The sequence below is a fragment of the Haliotis rubra genome, unplaced genomic scaffold (assembly GCF_003918875.1).
Source record: "Haliotis rubra isolate DU_JTF1 unplaced genomic scaffold, ASM391887v1 Scf82, whole genome shotgun sequence".
Taxonomy (NCBI): domain Eukaryota; kingdom Metazoa; phylum Mollusca; class Gastropoda; order Lepetellida; family Haliotidae; genus Haliotis; species Haliotis rubra.
In genome coordinates, this window is record NW_025767546.1 from 1,889,107 (window position 1) to 1,910,158 (window position 21,052).

A 21,052-nucleotide genomic window follows, 5' to 3' on the forward strand; every position below is an offset into this window, starting at 1 on the left:
GAATCCACCTAGGGGCAAGTATAGGGTACTGGGGACCTATTCTATCATGGAGTCCCCCTAGGGTTAAGTATAGGGTACTGGGTACCCATTCTATCCTGGAATCCACCTAGGGGCAAGTATAGGGTACTGGGGACCCATTCTATCATGAAATCCACCTAGGGGCAAGTATAGGGTACTGGGGACCTATTCTATCCTGGAATCCACCTAGGGTTAAGCATAGGGTACTGGGGACCTATTCTATCCTGGAATCCACCTAGGGGCAAGTATAGGGTACTGGGGACCTATTCTATCCTGGAATTCCCATTGGGTCAAGTATTGGGTACTGGGGACCTAGTCTATTCTGGATTCTCCATAGAGTCCTTAGGGTATTGGGACTTATACAGCCATCTAAAGCCATGGGGAGTTATATGCATTGGGTACTTGACCGTGTGTTCCCCTCAGGGAAATTTAAAAATCTGTAGCCTTTCTACCACCACCTTCTTCATGCCGGATGTTTCTGTCTGGGCAGCTGGTGATGAAGTGGCCTGGTACTCCTGTACTATCAAAGGACAAGCAGTCTAGCAATATATGGATCTTCTCCATCACTCTGTCACAACATGGTAATCCAGGTCAGTGTTTCAAACTGTCAGGCACAAAGTCCATGAACTCTCTCTGTAACGCTCCAAGATGTACAATGCCAAGATTTGTGTTTTGCTAAATATCCAAACTCTGATGGCAATGTCTGATAAAACATACAATGATCAACTCTTGTCAAGATGAGAATTTAATTGAAGTAAATACAACATTTTTCATGTTTCGGTTTTGTGGGATAATGTCATTGGTCTCTCGTGCATCAATTCAAATAATACAGTACTATAGATCCCAGACATTTAACAGGCACAAAGACAATTAATTGAACAAAACTATGCTAATGAGTGAGTGAGTGAGTGAGTGAGTGAGTGAGTGAGTGAGTGAGGTGAGTGAGTGAGTGAGGTGAGTGAGGTGAGGGTGAGGTGAGGTGAGGTGAGGTGAGGTGAGGTGAGGTGAGGTGAGGTGAGGTGAGGTGAAATTGGGTTTAAGGTTGTGCTTGATAATTTTTTCGCTCATATGACGACTGAGTGAGTGAGTGAGTGAGTGAGAATTTAATTGAAGTAAATACAACATTTTACACAGACAAGTAATTGAACAAAACTATGCTAATGAGTGAGTGAGTGAGTGAGTGTGAGTGAGTGAGTGAGTGAGTGAGTGAGTGAGTGAGTGAGTGAGTGAGTGAGTGAGTGAGTGAGTGAGTGAGTGAGTGAGTGAGAGAGAGTGAGTGAGTGAGTGAGAGTGAGTGAGTGACCATGGTTACAAGGCGATTACATAAAACATCTTCTACAGTGTTGTGCTCTTTGAAATAATCCCTAAAATACACAAGAAAAGAGATGTAAATTTGGGACTGAGTATTCTCAGTGGGAAGAGAAGGTTGAGCCTCAGTATCACATGCTAGCTGTTAGAGTCAGGTACTGAAGTCAGTGTTTATATAATATAAATGCCTTACCTCATCCCAAAGTCAGAAATTACAAAGATCATACCTTCACCAAAGGAAGCATTGAATTTCCTGGCTAAACGTTAAAGATCTCACTGTAATTTGTGCTTCTCATGAAAGACATCTAATGGTTGATAGTTTTGACAAATAACAGGGGTCCTCGAATATGAGAGTGAGTGAGTTTTGTTTTACACCACACTCAGCAATATTCAGCTATATGGCGGCAGTCTGTAAAACATTGAGTCTGGACCAGACAATCCTGTAATCAACAGCATGAGCATCAATCTACGCATTTTGGATACGATCACATGTGTAAGCCCAGTCAGCGAGCCTGACCACCTGATCCTGTTAGTCGCCTCTTAGGACAAGCATGGGTTACTGAAGATCAATTCTAACCCAGATCTTCTTGGGTCCCTCGAATCTGATCTCAGGATTACTACTAAGTCCTTAAATCAAAGGACATACCTTTACAGTGTTTTCCCAGTCTTCTGGACTTTGATGCTTAATGGTAATCACTGACTAAATTAGCAATCTGAATTAACAAACAAGTATGGGTGGTTTTGAATAACTAGAATTAAATTTAGTTACAAACAGACTCAACACATCACACAGACTAGACAAAACTACGCCAACAGCTACAACCAGTAATTCAACTACAGAGAATAAATTTACATTGCTTCCTTGTTTCCAGATCAAGAGCATGTACCTGTCAGTATAAACTATGCTTGTCTATCACTAGTGAGTGCAACCAGTTGACTTTAAGCACAAATTAATGGTATTCAACAAACACTGTCACAGCTAAACAGACAACCCAAACCAAGGTCGCCTGCTCTGATCAAAGCTTGTATTATACATTGGTAGTGACAGCAACACTTCCTGTATCTGGCGTAGCCCTGGAAACAGGCTCTTCCCTCACACCAGTCAGACATATTCAAACCCCACGAACAGAAGATATGTGCAAGTTGACCTCGAGGTCACCATCGCCTTCTCACTGGAGATTTAATATATCTGGGTGGGCCCCAAACCTGTTGACCTCCAGCCCTGTCATAGTGAGTTGATCGCTGACATAACGTGGCAGCCAGAGGGAGTGGGTTATTGTATTTTATGTACTGGAGGTGAATATTCTCACTGTATTATGTTAATACTCTAGTGTATACAAAGGTCATCTGAGTGAATAGAGAGGTGTGAATATTCACACATGACTTGCCAGGATGCCTAGAACATCAGAGGCTTATAGAAGTGTGAGATATCAGACAATATTGAACTGGTTTCAGTGATCAGAATCGGATCATAAACCAGGATTGATTATCACTTTGATGATTGACTGCAATCATCAATCACAGCCTTCCAGCTCATTTCATGAATATTGATGCAAACAGAAGTAGGATCAATCATGATTTAACCTTTCAATATTGAATTGTGAAAACTAGAACGTTCTTAAGAAATTTTCATTTTTTACAAACCACAGTATTTCTATGTTCTTCACATCAGTGTAATAAAATTAATGAGGTGTTGAGGACATTCTTGATGATTTGTGCCAAACTAATTTAATCTGGGGCCTCTTTAACCTCAAAGTGAGGCAGAGGTATAGCAGAGTGGTTAAAGTGTTCGTTCACTGTGGCCAAGGAATGGGTTCAATTCCCCATATGGACAGAATGTGTATAGCCCTTTTCTGGAATTGCCCACCACACTACAGTGGGAATATTGCAGAATGGAGATTAAAACCCTACTCCTTAAACACTGAAATATCAAAACTGGGGTTAACACAATGAATCCTTGCATTTATGATATTTTTGTATCATTTGACATCCAGCAAATAATTGCAATGACACTGAAAATACTTTGAATTGATTTAAATGTCATGACAAAATAGAAACAAACATTCTATATAGATACTAGTTCATGACAAGAAATTCAAACTGCTACCAGAGTCAGTGTATAAAATATAGGCCGTCCCACAGTCCTAGACGGTCTACTTTTATGAAGGACGGTCTATTAAATGAGTAAGAACGTCTTTTGGTCAGGGAAATATTTGAAAAAAATAAACTTAACTTGAAATTTGAATGAAGAGTTTTAGTTTTTGGGACTGGCTGTATAATCTATTTGTTCAGGACTGGTCACTATTTTGGAAAGTCAGTCCTTGGACAGGCCACATTTCAAAACTATTTTATACACTGTCAGAGTCATCACATTTTTTATTCCTTCAGGGATTGGGATAGAGAACTGTGACAATGGGCCATTTTCCGGATTATTAGCTATTTTCTGAATTTAGAATGGGCCACTGCCCTTGTATCAATATTAAACTTCAAACTTTTAATGGGCCATTTATTATTCTAATGTGCAATATGGCCCATGGCCCCTGCCTTTCCCAATCCCTGTTCCTTTTTCCATTTTTACAAATATTATGTGTATAAGCCACTTCATTCAAGCAATAATCCAGGGAAAATAAACACTCCTCCAACAACAACAATATCAAACTGAGAATAAATTCCACCAAATCTTTTAATACAGCCTCAAAGCACAAATCTAACATTACACATGACAGAACACGCAGTATCACTGACAATCCATCTGAAACAACTGCCAGGACAATCTACAAGGTAGCTCCTGCTGCTGAATAGCTTTCTCTACAGACTACAATGCATCACTTGTAACAGTGTTTGCGTAAGCAAGGCCAGAGCTGCATGAATGAAAGGTATTTCAAAGGAATGGTGTACTTAGCTGTCAATCAAACCAACATGAAAGTACACCCACTCAGTCAACAGCTAGGGTGGTTACCCAGGTACAGGAATGAGTAATGCGGAATCCGACGGAATCTGATCATAGGTCTTTGTCTGCTCATTCGGTTGTGTTGGTTTAAACATGTCAGGTCTGAATATCTTGTTCTTGGACACATAGTTTGAAGTGGCTGTATGAATGTTGTTTTACACCAGGAAGTAAAAATCCAGCTATATCACAGAAGGTCGAGTTTGTTGAAATATTAAAATACATGGGCAATCAGATATATTTCTTGTTTTTCGCTATACTCTGCCATATTCCAGCTATACGACGGAAGAAATAAATAGATAAATATAAGACATCATAGACATTATATAAGTATCTATGTACGCAGTTGTGATATGATCCTTGTAGATTCGGGTTAGAACTGATCTTCAGTAACCCATGCGTGTTGTAAGAAGCAACTAACGGGGTCGGGTGGTCAGGCTCGCTCATCTGACTTGGTTGACACGTATGTCATCGTATCTCAATTGCATAGATCGATGCTCATGCTTGACCGCCGCCATATAGCTGTAATACTGCTGAGTGTGGCGTAAAACTAAACACACTCACTCACTCAGTTGGAATATGACGCCATGCATGGACCAAGTTAGTCTGTCTCACAGTCCCTGAACAACATTAATTTCCCTACTGCCTAGCCCTCTCTGCAGTGCTAAAGCCCTAAATAAAGCAAGTCTAGATTTCCTCAGGTTCTGAATCTCTGGTCTCCCTAGGGCTCCTTTTCAATATAAATGGGCTTGTTTGTTACTATCAAAATTATATATATTCAGAGACTAAGCCTTAGTCTAGGACCAAGTCAGGAGTCTGACCACCTGATGCTGTTACACCGGTAGTCATCTCTGTGACAAGCACAAAGACCAATCTTAACCTGGATCTTTACGGGTCAGTCACACATGTCAAAGTGAGTTGCCCTACACTCAAAAACAAGTGTATGTTCCTAATTAGTCAATCTAGATGCAGCTAGGACCTCAGTGAATTGTTCTAATGCTGCTTTGAACAGTATTTCAGACATATCAAGGCAAGACATCATGATGTGGGAGGACAATACACTTCTTAAAATATCACTACTCTTTCAGGACGCTTGCTCTCTGTGATCAATACATATATCAACCTGCTGTTTATGTTACAGTGCCACTGGGCAGCATTAGTTGGACATTAGGCTCTATATAAGTGTATTATCATTTATTGTTATAAAAATGAACTGTAGAAACATCATCAGGACAATTCCATGAATCATACCCAGGGTTATCTGTATGCCTGTAGGTGCGTTCTCACAGTGTGACTTGTTCAGTAACAACTTGTACATGTTGTAGTGCATGACTTGCAGTAACAACAATGTTCGTGAAGACTTTGTTATTTGTGTACTTTTTAAGTCGTATACAACTCGTATCTCACGAGATCCTCTCGTATGACTCAGCATCATGGATTTGTCGAGCTAAGAAGAAACGCTAGCCATGATAATGTCGGTCTACATATCGCAGTCACTAAAAATAAGAGAAAGCCTAAATCGGTTTGTGTCCACAACAGCATTGTCAGGTGGAGCATGGCTGGAGTGCATAATTCACTTGAACGGGAGTGAGTGAGTTTAGTTTTATGCCGCACTCAGCAATATTCCAGCTATATGGTTGCGGTCTGTAAATAATCAAGTCTGGACCAGAAACCTAAACGGGAAGATCCAAGATCACTGCAGAATTTTCTCCATATGGACAAGTCAAATTCTCCGTCATGATGTCAACATAAACAAAACAATAGGGACGTCACTCTGAGGTGGAAACAGATCTAAGCAATTTGATTGGTCGAGAGATTGCGAATTATGACAAATCCTCTGTATACTCAGCTGCGACTAGTTGTTTGCGATTTCATATCGTTACGATATGGGCGTTCTCATGTTGCAACTGTGTTGCAAGCTATAAGTTGTTACTACAAGTCACACCATGAGAATGCACCTTAAGGTAGGCATCTCTACAACAGTAATATTACTGCACCTTAGGAACCATTAATGGCTGTTGGTCAATTGATGACATGTTCACTGGAACACTGGAAATGGTAAAATAGTCACACAAATAGTAAAAGGCTAAACAAAACCAAATCTGTGGTTCCGTTTACACTCCCTTGAAAGTTAAGCAAGGTACTGATATTTGGGGTGAGAGGGTTGGGGCAGGGTGGGGAGGATTTACAATACTAGGGGGTCTGCACCAAATGTTCCCAGTTGTTCAGGTATGGGACCCTATCCTTCACACAGTGCATGTGTCCTCTAACCACCAAACACACTAGCACAAACAGCAGCCACGATTCACAAGCTGTCGCAGTTGACACACGGCTGTCGCCACTGTTGTAGGAGGACAAAAGACACATCCTCTTTGATTAATCATAACAGTCGACCCGATCATCTGTTGATGACCTGTGCAGGCAGTAACACGTGTTGCTTTATGCCGAGGTGCTGACCTCATGTGGTTGGAATCAATGACACATCGACACATATACCAGCTAAACAGTGTTTGGAATCAATGACACATTGACACATATACCAGCTAAACAGTGTTTAGGATAGTGGTTGGAGTCAATGACACATCAACACGTATACCAGCTAAACAGTGTTTAGGATAGTGGTTGGAGTCAATGACACATCGACAAATATACCAGCTAAACAGTGTTTAGGGTAGTGGTTGGAATCAATGACACATAGACACATATACCAGCTAAACAGTGTTTAGGATAGTGGTAATTCATCAAAGGACTTGATAATGTTTATGTCCCAGATTTTGTAAGTACCGGTAAAATATTTATGGCTAAACATGGACCCTTCCACCAAGATCAGTAAACTGTCAAGATTTAAAAGTCAGTTTCAAGTTCTACAATGTCATATATATGACACAAAAACAAATTGTTCAAATTGATTAATGGACAAGCTGAACTTGACCTGGTGTCCAAATCACCAGCGGACAAGCTGAACTTGACCTGGTGTCCAAATCACCAGCAGACAAGCTGGACTTGACCTGGTGTCCAAATCACCAGCAGACAAGCTGGACTTGACCTGGTGTCCAAATCACCAGCAGACAAGCTGGACTTGACCTGGTGTCCAAATCACCAGCAGACAAGCTGGACTTGACCTGGTGTCCAAATCACCAGCAGACAAGCTGGACTTGACCTGGTGTCCAAATCACCAGCAGACAAGCTGGACTTGACCTGGTGTCCAAATCACCAGCAGACAAGCTGAACTTGACCTGGTGTCCAAATCACCAGCGGACAAGCTGGACTTGACCTGGTGTCCAAATCACCAGCAGACAGGCTGGACTTGACCTGGTGCCCAAAATCACCAGCAGACAAGCTGAACTTGACCTGGTGTCCAAATCACCAGCAGACAAGCTGGACTTGACCTGTGGCCGTATGCACATGTCGGGCTTAAATTCTAGTCTGGGCGTAAGTCAGATGTGCGCCCGGGCGTAGCGTTAAAACGGTATGCCTATCTTAGACGTAGCTAAAGTTACGCCAGACGTAGCGCTCTATATTTACGCCACCTACCCAGCAGGCGTAAGCCAGGCGTAGTCTTGTAATGGCGGCACTGGATGCCGAGTTTTTTTTTATCAGAAGCCCGCGTTTTCAAAAGTTTTTAAAATTGAGCGTTGTGCGAAAAAATTTCAGCGTGGTCCTGGATCTCGCGTCGTCTATAAACTTACACAGAAATGTAGAATATTTAATTTCATATCCGTTGGTATAAATACAAGTCGCGACCACCTCGGGCGGTTTGAGAAATAGACACTGCTAAATGTTGTCTAAAATTTTGTTGCGCGTTAAGAAAACTGTCAATTTCTCCGCTTGTTGTCGTGCACCGATAAAAGCACTCTGCTACGATTTTTTAATTTGGCATCTTTACAGAAAGTGTTTGCGAAGAAAATACAGCCTGATATCTGAGCGACATAAGTGTATATGAATTGGGTTTATGTGCTAATGCATAGCGTTAGGCGCTCAACATTAAAAGCGACTACGCAATAAGTGTCATAAGTACAAAGTTCCCCAATGTGGCGGATCGTTTTGGTAGTTTCACAATTTATAAGAAAAGATGGCAATGTACTACTTGAGAAAGCACAATAGCGATTTGGATCCTATCCGATATGTAAGTTAGTTCTTAGATTCCCATATTCTCCAGTTTGTGTAGATGTATATTGACTAATTTTGCATCATTATTAGCGAATTACTAGCCATATCTTCAAATATACTGAAATGACTGATAATAATACAACATTTTAGTTGGCGTCATGGCCTGGTTTATGCACTTGCGACATCGGAAAAAGAGCGACTTTGGTTTGCTGATAAGTATATATCTTACCTAAATTCCATTAATTGTATGAAAAGTCTCGGTTTCTATGTCAGAATTTAACACTCTTTAGACCAAACATAAAATGAATAATTTTACCAATTAAATAGTGTCCTGAATATATCAACAATCAGACGGTTTGACTGCGTATCTTATTGTGAGCAACACGCGCACCTGTTTGGCATCAGTTTAACGTAAATGAAAAATAATATTTCACAAAACCCAAATATTTTGCAGTTATGGCTACGTGTGCCAATTTCTTATGTGAATATTATTCAAATAATCAAATACTTTCAAAGAATAAAAAACGCCTACCCTATATCCAGGTGTAATATGGTTTTGAACAAGGCTAAATGTACATACTGATAATAGTTTGATGAAAAAATATCTGAGCGATACACAAAGTATACATCATAATACTGAAAGTGTAATGTCGGAAGGATAGAGCGATTGTGTTTACACTTGTTCAACCGACCTTCACCTCAAAGAAATTGTCTAACATGTAAAACAATGTTGACGTGATGACATCACTACCGCCGACCGATTTCTTATAAAATGGCGTACACGCTGACAAGGGTACACAGGATTTCGCGAGGACCCTTCCCTTGATTCAGGGATCGTTTGTACATAAATATGAGATGTAAGTAATCAGAATGATTCTGACTATATGTGTATTGTTATATGTTTTATCGTTTTCATTGTAAGTAAGAGAAGAAGCCAGAAATGCTGATAAAAACCTTTGTCGTTCTCGTCAGTCATGGCGTCCACGCTGCACGGACACTTCGACAATTTCTTATGAAATATCAAATGATTTCATTGCTTCTGTTTTAATTTCCCATTTCTTGCTACGATACTCTTTCCATGCATATTCTAAAGCTATTAGCCATGCAAGCAAACAACGAATAGACGGCTGCATGTCGGTAAATTATAGAAAATGCTTCGTAGTATAAAATCGAATTTTTCTTTCTTTACAAAGCGCCAGCCTTCGAGCACAACGTTAGTTTGGACTTTTGACACTCAATATTTTTCGTTTCATTTTATCAAGACAGTTGATATTGGTGACAAAGCCCATTTGTAAATTGATTCTAAAATGTATGGGGAATTCAGTGATGCATTTGTCGCAGCTAAATGTGATAAACACGTCTCAATACCGGCCTCCATGGCGTGATTTTGTAAACACTATCAATATGACGGCAAAGCGCCGAGTTAGGTGTAGGTGTATTTTCAGAATTATCATTAGTGATTTCATGAAAACCTGATATCAGTGATCATTAATATGCTATTTTTGAAATGCAATACATCTGAGTAGTAATTATCCGATTTGAACATTTGAAAACACACACCAAATAGCGCTGTGAATCGTGATTTTCGTAATGTGTCAAATATGGCGACATTTCTGATAAAGCCCATTTTGAAAGTCCATGTTATTTCTCCATCAGGATCCATCGGTAAAGTTGGGTTTTCTCGGTTTTCTTTGGCTTTCCATGATTACGGCTGAAAGGGATGTACCGCGAAGTTGTTTCAGCCTTTTACGGTGGTTTAAAAGCGTTAGAAAATCTAAAATAGCACACTTTCTTGGCGTAAATCCGTTAAGCGGGTATTAGTAACGCCCAGGCTTAACCGACGTTGTGCATGACGTGTAAGAGGAGGGCGCTGCTAAGCCCGACGTAGTGTGTTACGCCTGACGTTAGCTACGCCCGACATGTGCATACGGCCACTGGTGTCTAAATCACCAGCGGACAAGCTGGACTTGACCTGGTGTCTAAATCACCAGCGGACAAGCTGGACTTGACCTGGTGTCTAAATCACCAGCGGACAAGCTGGACTTGACCTGGTGTCTAAATCACCAGCGCACAAGCTGGACTTGACCTGGTGTCCAAATCACCAGCAGACAAGCTGAACTTGACCTGGTGTCCAAATCACCAGCAGACAAGCTGAACTTGACCTGGTGTCCAAATCACCAGCAGACAAGCTGGACTTGACCTGGTGTCCAAATCACCAGTGGACAAGCTGGACTTGACCTGGTGTCCAAATCACCAGCGGACAAGCTGGACTTGACCTGGTGCCCAAAATCCCCAGCAGACAAGCTGGATGTGTCATGTTGTCTACTCAATACAAAGTTATTAATATCTGAAGGGTTGGAAATGCTGGTAAATGTTATGGGCTGATAATGCCAAAGTTGACACTAGACCTTTATCATGGTTAGATGACAGACATAAAGGTCCAGCTGTCTGAATTAACTGATGCCAATAAAAGTGCCCCACAGATTAATCATGTACAGGCCAGATTTCCATCTTGCAACAAAGACCACAGACAAATGTAAACCCAGTTATAATTAAATGGACAATATCGCTACTTAATCTGAGATCATTATTCAATTCATCACAAACATAATGTTTCATAAACATAAGTGGTCTTTAAGTTAATTAAATATGCCAGTATTTCTAGCAATGTATTGACTAACTTATAAAGATCATTAAATAGGCATAAATACATAACAACATAACATCAAAAACCTTATGAACTTGGTTAAACATATTGATTAATCTGTCACAAATAGGGTATAAATTACTATATCACACAGTCAAGATGCATTGCAATCAACACATGTTAATATACACCCATCAATCATGTTGTCAATGATAGGCTGCAAGAAGCAACCAGTCGTCAATCATGCTAATGTGTTATGTACCACTTAATGAAGACTGTACACACAGACTGGACAAGCTTCCTACTTGACCTATTCAGGCTATTCAATTATTAGCGTACATTATCACCTGGCTGTTAACATTGGCTTCATTACCATGATAATCGCTGTGTCGTGTTGACTCGTGGACACAAACTATCCCTCGTAACAATAAGCCCACCCGGTTAAGCATTTATGTGGAGGATTCCACGTTTATGTAAACATCATTTGGATCATATTTCAAAACAAACAGTAAGCCCTGTAAGCTGGTATAAGTCCACCCAATAGACAAGGCAGAACATGTTGTTCACAAGTTGTCTTTTATGATTTCATACTTTGTCAAAACAAGGTATTATTCATTAAATTATTCAACTTGAAAAGTTTCATCACATTTTCAAAAATGAATATTTATTTCCTATATAGGACAGTATTACCATGATAGGTGTATGGTTACATTTACATTACAAATGCAGTTTAATGTCATGCCATTATATCTCAAAATCCTTTAAATAAAACAACTTGGATCATAAACATTGAAAAAGTATTTTATTAAAACTGACAGTATAAGAGTATTAAGACACATACGCTGACATGCAGTGTTAGAAATTAATGAAGCCCAAGAGACATGAAGTTTTCTTCTGGAATAACATTTCAATCTACAGACATCCTTAAAGTTTAATTTTTGTACAAGGGTTATGACAGGGGATTTTTATATTTTTTTGTTCACAACTTGAAACAGTTGCAGACAAAGAAGCACCACTAAAAATTGAAATAACTGGCAAAAATTGTGACATCAAATTTTAAGAACATGATAATCCTTGAACTGCATAAGTTTATAAACATGTTTTCATACTTTCAGATACATATTATCTTTAATATGTGCACATGGCACCAGGCCATTAAAACATTTGTTTCTAATCTACTGATATGTTTTAAAAACAAGTTAATCAAACCGGGATAGAATTACAGTACTTGCATGTTTACACATGTTATCTGCCTCACAATAATTATTCCAAGGGCTTAATGACGTCAGTATTTAGTTTCTGAAGACATTACAACTTGTTTTCATCATTCAGCCTGATAATAACTCTTTGATGGTTTTGTTTTAATGAGCCTATTCCATGTCCCTCCTCAGAGATTGGAGGGGAGAAGTTGTTTAATAACTCCTAAAACAAGCCAGTATCTTTGATATTGATTCTATTTTGTCTGTCAAGTATAGCCATATAAATGGAATATACACTGACTAGAAACATGAGGATGAAGGGTTCCCAGTACCTGACACTTCAAGTAGGGCAGTGAACACTGAATTCTACCAGCAGACAAACATAATCATTTTAATCAGCATAAATATTTGTTTATCTCCTTTCTATTAAGACACAATCATAAACACATTTCCAGGTGTGTTACTCTGGCCTTACAAACTATGTAAACACTGTAAACAAGTGAAAATGTGGATTAAATCATGATGGAAGCCAAGATTTCACAATTTAACAAAGTGTTTTGAGCTTATTGTTTACATACTATCATGATCGTACTGGGCACAGTGACCCAGAGGTTTCTGGCCCGGGGTGTCTACCTGGGGTTACCATGGCAACACATAGTATGTTTACTATGTTTATGATTGATTACTAATCATTTATACACACCATCCTGACACACCTCCAAGCAATATAATTTAAGTTATTCATAATCCATACTGCAAGCAGTTTGAGTGGGGTGGTCAAGATTACCTACAGGTATTGTGGATTGTGCCCCTATAACATTATATGTCATGCATCCATACAATAAAACATTCATAAAAGAATATAAATATATACAGAACTGGCAGAAAATATGGGTTTTCTGGGGTTCCTGAGCTTCGATCTTATTGTATTTTTATCCAACAACCCCCTAAAATTTGAAATTTGAAACATCACAGTTATGTCTCGTCTGTCTCATAGTCCCTGAATTTTCCCTTCCTCTCAACCCTCTCTGCCATGCTAAAGCCCTAAATAAAGCAAGTCTAGATTTCCTAATCTCCCAACTCACTGGGGATCCTTTTGAAATTTAGAGGAATTATTTGTTTCTATCACAAGTATATACATTCAGAGACTTAGCTGAGACTAGGTTATGTCCAGGACCAAACTGACAAAAATCAAGGAAGTCTATCTACAGCTAGGTCTATTGGTGAAGGGGAGGTGGGGTAGACTAGTGGTTAAAGCGTTCGCTCATCATGCCAATACCGGGTTCGATTCCCCACATGGGCACAATGTGTGAAGCCCATTTCTGGTGTTCCCCGCCATGATATTGCTAAAAACAGCACAAAACTATACTCACTCACTCACTCTATTGGTGAAGGAGCATCTGTGTGGTGCTATACTGCAGTGTTTAACACAAATAACCTCCAGTGTGTATTTTTAAACTTGCGTAACATTACTAACAATGATATGAAAATGAACAGCAAGAACTGTTTCTTATGCTATGTAACAAATTCCACAAAAATTCCTTTCTTTTAATAAACTTAGAAAATATGTTCATTATCTGACCTGAAGGAGTAAGTCTCCTACAGATGACAAGTGTTGGATAGTCCAGCCTTTGCAATTCACACTGGTCAGCTAGCCTTAGACAAATAAATTGTGCTGAAGATAAGTATCACTTAACTGAGCACAGTTGTCAGTGACAAATACCATTAGAGGGCTACAACTCTGAACCAGTTCTCAATGGTTAAATCTTGCTACAAAATGGAACTGAATAAAACTGACAGAAAATGAACATAGTGAACATTTTGTATCATTCAAGTAAGGAGACCCGTGAAGGTCCGGGTTAGAATATCGATCTTCAGTAACCCATGCTTGTCGTAAGAGGCGACTAACGGGATCGGGTGGTCAGGCTCGCTGACTTGGTTGACACATGTCATCGGTTCCCAATTGTGTAGACCGATGCTCATAGATCACTGGATTGTGTGGTCCAGACTCGATTATTTACAGATCGCCGCCACATAGCTGGAATATTGCTTAGTGCGGTGTAAAACTAAACTCACTCACTCACTCAAGGAAGGAGCTAGAGAGGCAGAGGACTAGTGAAATAGTATTCAAACTATAGTCTGTTTGCAGTGAAAACATACCGATGAATTTCACTTAAACAAAAAAGGAAATCAAATTAAGTGAAATTTAGATTGCGAATCCTCATGATTTTACCTTGTCAAATGAACATTTAAATCTCAAAATTTTATTCAACTTAGGATAAAAGTTGTTTAACAAACGATCATAGATTCAAATCGCTATTATTGGTTTGTATTACAAGGGGGTTAGCGCAGTAGATTGAACAGTGAAACAAGAAGACAAAGTCATCAATATCCCCTGCAATGGCAAAATACTCTTCATGATTATGTCTACGAGTTATGATTATGTCAAATATTTAGGTGTGTATATAGAAAAATGGAAGGAGAGTATTGAAAGGTTTTGAAAGTTCTGCTCCAGAAAGGAGCACTATCACCAATTTCAGTCTAAGTCAAACTTGTTGCCATGGAAACGCCAAAAATATTTTATTCAGAATTCAAAATCTACCAAAAGGCACCAGTACACCACCAGATCTATCTATGTGCCAAGTTTGGTGAAGACATATTGAACGGTTTTAGAGTTCTGCTCCGGAAAAGAGCACTACCACTAATTTCAATTTTAGTCAAACTTGTTGCCATGGAAATGACAAAATATTTTATTCAGAATTCCAAAACTACCAAAAGGCACAAATACACCACCAGATCTATCTATGTGCCAAGTTTGGTGAAGAAATAGTGAACTGTTTTAGAGTTCAGCTCCGGAAAAGAGCACTACCACAATTTCAGGCTAAGTCAAACTTGTTGTCATGGAAACGCCAAAAATATTTTATTCAGAATTCCAAAACTACCAAAAGGCACAAGTAGACGACCAGATCTATCTATGTGCCAAGTTTGGTGAAGAAATATTGAAAGGTTTTAGAGTTCTGCTCCGGAAAAGAGCACTACCACCAATTTCAGTCAAAGTCGAACTTGTTTCCATGGAAACGCCAAAAATATTTCATTCAGAATTCCAAAACTACCAAAAGGTACCAGTACACCACCAGATCCATGTATGTGCCAAGTTTGGTGAAGAAATATTGAACTTTTTTAGAGTTCTGCTCCGGAAAAGACAAATGTGCACGGACGGACGGAGTCCATTTTAATACCCCCCGCAAAACACGTTGAGGGGGATAACAAAGGCACGTGCGGTACGTGATGAGCATTAACTTAGACTAGCCCTACTTGTTCTCCGTGTTTCATCTAATGTGCATTCCCCCTTGTAATACAAACCAATAATAACGATTTGAAACTATGATCGTTTGTTAAACAACTTTTATCCTAAGTTGAATAAAATTGTGAGATTTGAATGTTCAATTGGCAAGGTAAAATTATGAGGATTCGTAATCTTAATTTCGCCTTAATCGATTTACTTTTTCATTTAGAGTAAAATTCATCGGTACATTTTCACTGCAAACAGACTATAGTCTCTTGACTAGTCTAAAAATATACTAATTTTTACGATCGATATCGCATCCTACACCTATCCAGGTATGAGCGGTATTGTTACACGTAGAGTCACATCCAGCATCATTAATGCCGGGGTGACTGACAGAATAATTTGTCAATAACTCAGCCTGGACAATCAAAGTGTTTATCAACCTGCAAGCCTATCTAATCAATATATAACAAAACAATTAGGAAATTGAAAATATAGATCTAGTATCAGACCACATGGCATACTGTCAAAAACTTGATCAGTTTCATGATGGAGCGATAATACCAGCAGTTGTATTCAACATATTCTGGAGGACAGGATATCACTGATTCATTTGTAACCACAGTAAACATGGCACAGTCTTCAAAAGCTCAAATCTAATTAAATACAAACAAAATCAAATTAGAAAAGATATTACTGCAATTTTAGTTTTCATGATGAGAAATAAAGTTAAACATTGATGTTTTGAATTACTTTTTGCATGAATATTCAGAGCAATAACTAGAATTATTTAAAAATTAATAATCAAATTTCATAATATAATTTAACTTAAGACATATGAATGTCATACTGACTTTAGCTTTGAGCGATTTCTTTATTTTAATTTTGCAAGTGTTCAAAATGTGTTGAATATCATTTGCTGCCAACTTAGAATATAAGAAGTTGGTGTTTATTTCCTTGTAAAAATAACCCAGACAGAACACTTCCAGGAAATGTCCTTGAGGTCAATTTCTAGTACAGACTACAGGGCAAATTTCAAGTACAGAGCATGTTCTGTAGAGTTTCCTTAAAGGTGTTAATCCTGTCTACCGTTATGCAAGACCCAATATCTACCACTGTACAACGGCCTGTCCTCATATCGCCTACATCACCGCTTTCGCCACAGTCTTATCAAAACAACTTTATGCACCATTAACAAACAAATGTATGTGATTCACATTACTTTAATACATTAATAACTTTGATTTTAAATTAAAATAAATAAAGCACTTCATTGTCATCAGGAGCACACAGAGTTATGAGTTTGATTGAATTGAGTTCTCAGTTTAGCTTGAGGATGTGGCCAACAGCATCAAGGAACTGCATCACAGACTTCACACCGGTGGAAAGCTGCACCTTGAGTCTCTCGATCCTCTGATCTCGATCACGGTCTACACGTGCTCGTGGTCTCCTTGCTCCTCCAAGTCCAAACTGTCGCCTTGTGCTTCTGTCTGCCTTCTCGATCTTCTTGAGCTCCTTTACTTAATTGGTAGATGTTGGGTGTGATCGGGTATGCTTCTTCAAGCCAGAGTGGAATCCCTCAAGATGGTTGTTTGAGCTGGCCTGTGTTTTCGCGGCTTGTTCCAGATGTGTGCTGGGAACTTGGCATCATCTTCAACCCAGGTGCTGGTGACGAGTCGCTGAAGGCTGCTACTCTGTCGCCGCCGGGAGACTGCTCGATGACTTCAAACCAAGCATCTTGGACCTGGTTCAGGGAAGGAGTGGCAAAGCAGCTGCTCGTCGAACGGGCTTGGACTGCTGGGTTGTTCATGTAGTCATGAGACAGTCCCTCTCCAAAACTTGACGCCACAAAGCTTGAGAATAATGGAATAGGCAACCTCGGACGGAACTGTCGGGAAGAAAAGTGAAAAGCCTAACATAACGTCCGCTTGGTCTTGTTGGGAAGCAACGAAAGTCTTACAGGAAACATTTTACCATTCACCAGACAATGAATGATGTACACTTGTAGCCACAGGTTAGGACACACAAAGAATGTACCATCCATAAAGAGAATGTCAGCCGCCGCTCAATAATTCCAGCATCTCGTTGTAGCAAACAGCAAAAGTCTGTCATCTTCACCGCCGCTCTACACAGAGGAACTCTCGGCCATCATCGGTCTGGGTCCATATTCCTTCTAGAGTGACGCCAGCCCTGCTCTCAGGCAGTGGTGGATGGACTTGGCTCTGTGTCTGTACAGTGCGCCTGAATATTAGAGTACGCGGGTGCAGTTGCGCATCATCTTCATCAAGGAGGTCGAGCTCGCTAAGTTGTAGATCTGCAGCACCCGTGAGATGTCAGTCTTTACACGCTTTACACGGGCTTAATTTAGTCGGATGTGTTCTCCATTCTCAAAGGGTGGGTGGCTGTGAATAGTGGAGGACACTCACGTGGTCTCCGATGGTGCTGCTGCACCATTGCATCCTGTGAGGACACACTTCCAGTGTGTAGCAACCTGTCGCTGACATTGAGCCTGTACCGTAGCCTGCATACAGTAACTGCTGTCCACCTCTGTGAAGTCACTTAACTCAGCTCTCTGGAGATTTGCCATTTTGATACCGACTAAAGATCAGTGGCATGTATATATACTTTGAGAAAATTATGTTGAGATGACCCCTCATTGCAACCACAACAGACCTAATTATAATCTTTTTACTTTTATAAGATAAATCTTTTGAAGTATTAATTCTAATCAAAACAATGGGATTATCTCACCCAGGGGTAAGCATAACCCCAATAGTAACTTCTCAATAGTCTTCTCTCCCATTTAGTTGCATTCGATGAAACTACAGTGGAATAGGGCCATTCCATTCCCTGAACAGGGTAGATGGGATTTGACAGGATGTTTATATAAGCTGTAGGCGAAATAGTGGTGTAGGCGATATGAGGTCAAACCCTGTACAACACTTCCATACTGTAGTCAGTCTAATTATTGCCCCGGGCACTAAACTAGGTTCATTAATTCAACAAGTTGTTCACCTTCATCACGATTATTTGAAAAATGTCTAGCATGAGAACAGACCAGTTTGTTAATACCCTCTGGGGATTATGGGGTGAAATAGATCAAGTTTCCAAACTGGTTGTTAGAGTCATTTACTTTGTTGTTTAATATCTCACTCAAATATAATCCAGCTTTATGACAGCGGTATGTAAATAATGGAATCTAGACAAGACAATCCAGTGTTCAACATCATGAGCAAACTAAACAGTTTGGATTAATCGTGATCTACCAAACAAGACAATCCAGTCTTCAACATCGTGAGCAAACTAAACAGTTTGGATTAATCGTGATCTACCAAACAAGACAATCCAGTCTTCAACATCGTGAGCAAACTAAACAGTTTGGATTAATCGTGATCTACCAAACAAGACAATCCAGTCTTCAACATCGTGAGCAAACTAAACAGTTTGGATTAATCGTGATCTACCAAACAAGACAATCCAGTCTTCAACATCGTGAGCAAACTAAACAGTTTGGATTAATCGTGATCTACCAAACAAGACAATCCAGTGTTCAACATCGTGAGCAAACTAAACAGTTTGGATTAATCGTGATCCACTCAATGAACATGACCACCTAATGCTGTTAGTCGGCTCTTGCTGGAAGCATGGGTTCTTCAACTTGTTCAAGACCAATTCTAACCCAGATCTCCATGGGTTGAGTCAATAATAACAACCATTACCTCACGTTGTGTCAGTACACTCCAAGCTTGGATCACCAGTGTTACTGAATCACTGGTTTACCTGGCCCACCCTTGATTACCTACCTACACACTGCAGTATTGCTTCAATGCATCTGAACGCAAAACAACATTCACTCACTGTTTGTAAGGGACACGTTTGGGGATGAGATGTGTGGTCATTATTGAATAGACTTAACTTTCATTCTCCATTACTGCATAAAATGTTTGTAACCAAGAATCTGTGTCTTTAGCTTACCTGTAAACTGAACATGTGACGGGTTCCACATCCTCCCTGCTACTTGGAATCAACACATCTGTAAACAACAAGAATGTGATGATTACATTAATATACTCAACAGTATAAAAACAAGAACATGGCGACAGACACACTTACAGCATGATGTATGTTTCACCTTGATGGTCATAACACTGCGTCTAGAAACAGTGATTGAACAATGAGAAGTAACTCCAGCTGAAAATGTGAGGACTGTCAAACTTACAAAATACAGGGTTCAACAAATATACATTATTCTGTCCAATATATTTGTCCAAATGAAAATGTCCTTTCAACACATTTTTCACATCTCAAATCTTTTGCCAGTTTTCATCTGCCTATTCTGTTAAAAGTAACAAAGCAAAAGACTTCAATCAAGACAGTAAGTCAAATTGTCAAACATAAAACAAATGATTTAATTTGACTCCAAGAACTAACAAAATAGGGATGTCACCTTCCACCTATCTCATGTCTCAACAAACATGGCACTGGCAGTAATTGACTCATATGATATCATATGTTGATTGAAACTATTACCTGCACAAATATCTTCATATTCCATGTGTTATGTCTAACAAGAGCTTGTTGCTATCAACCAGCGTGTGTTAACTCAAATAACTGGTTAATGTAAGCAGTGCTAACAGAAACCATATTGTTTTGCAACAGACATTAGGGTAATGGTAGAATTTGTCAGGTTTGAATAACATTCATCCAAAATATTGTTTTAATACAAATACAACTAAAAACATTAACCATTGGTGGACACTTTATGAATTGATTTATCAGGTGTTAATCTGCAATACACTGTTTTACAATGAAATCTGTAAATTGTAATACACATACTTTCAAATTTTGTCAAATCCTCTAACAGCATAAGGAAAAACAGTTTATCATGCCTTTATATGAAGTGTCTTGCCATGTACAGTCAATCCTTCGTGGACATCAAGTCAATCTGATGAAGCAGTATTAATGCTAATGGCTGATGGGAGTGTAAATTACAGGCACAGCAGTAATACATAGGGATTATATAATATCAAATTGATTGAAATGGCATGTACCTCAACTTGACCGTGACCGATCGCCTAATCTTTGATCTCAATGTCATCAGTCACACATGTGCAAGGGATGTTTGACAAGTAACATTTCAATATCACAGATTACTGACTTTTGACAGGTATCAATGCAATGCTGGAGCAGTGATGGGGAACAGCCTGATTAGATACTGCTGTCAAATTAATGCCTTATCACAACACAACACTTGCCTGGCCTTAATATGTGGATGGTAGGGGTGGGTATTGCAGAGAATTTTCATATTGCGATATGCGATGCGAAAGCATGTATTGAGATATGTATTGCAATATATTGCATGAAGTATTTTTAAACAAAAAACTACTTATAATCGAGTTAATTCTTGATTTATAGAGCAAAAACACAACAAAATCACTAGGCTTGATTAAGCTTTAATAACAACTTTTAATCATGATAAAATAAAAATATGAATAATATTTGGCACAAATGAAACAAGGACATATCCGAAGCTT

General features: G+C 39.2%; 1 protein-coding gene across 2 annotated transcripts in view; it reads right to left on the minus strand.

Annotated features, from left to right (window-relative positions):
• LOC124262014 (rab11 family-interacting protein 1-like) overlaps nucleotides 1-21,052 on the minus strand; it is a 65,700-nt gene that overhangs the window by 43,242 nt on the left and 1,406 nt on the right. For both annotated transcript variants that reach the window (XM_046696429.1, XM_046696428.1), the window contains exon 2: nucleotides 19,494-19,551. In XM_046696429.1, coding sequence (XP_046552385.1) covers nucleotides 19,494-19,524 — 31 coding nt within the window. In that variant the 5' untranslated portion in view covers nucleotides 19,525-19,551. The remainder of the gene's footprint in view (nucleotides 1-19,493; nucleotides 19,552-21,052) is intronic.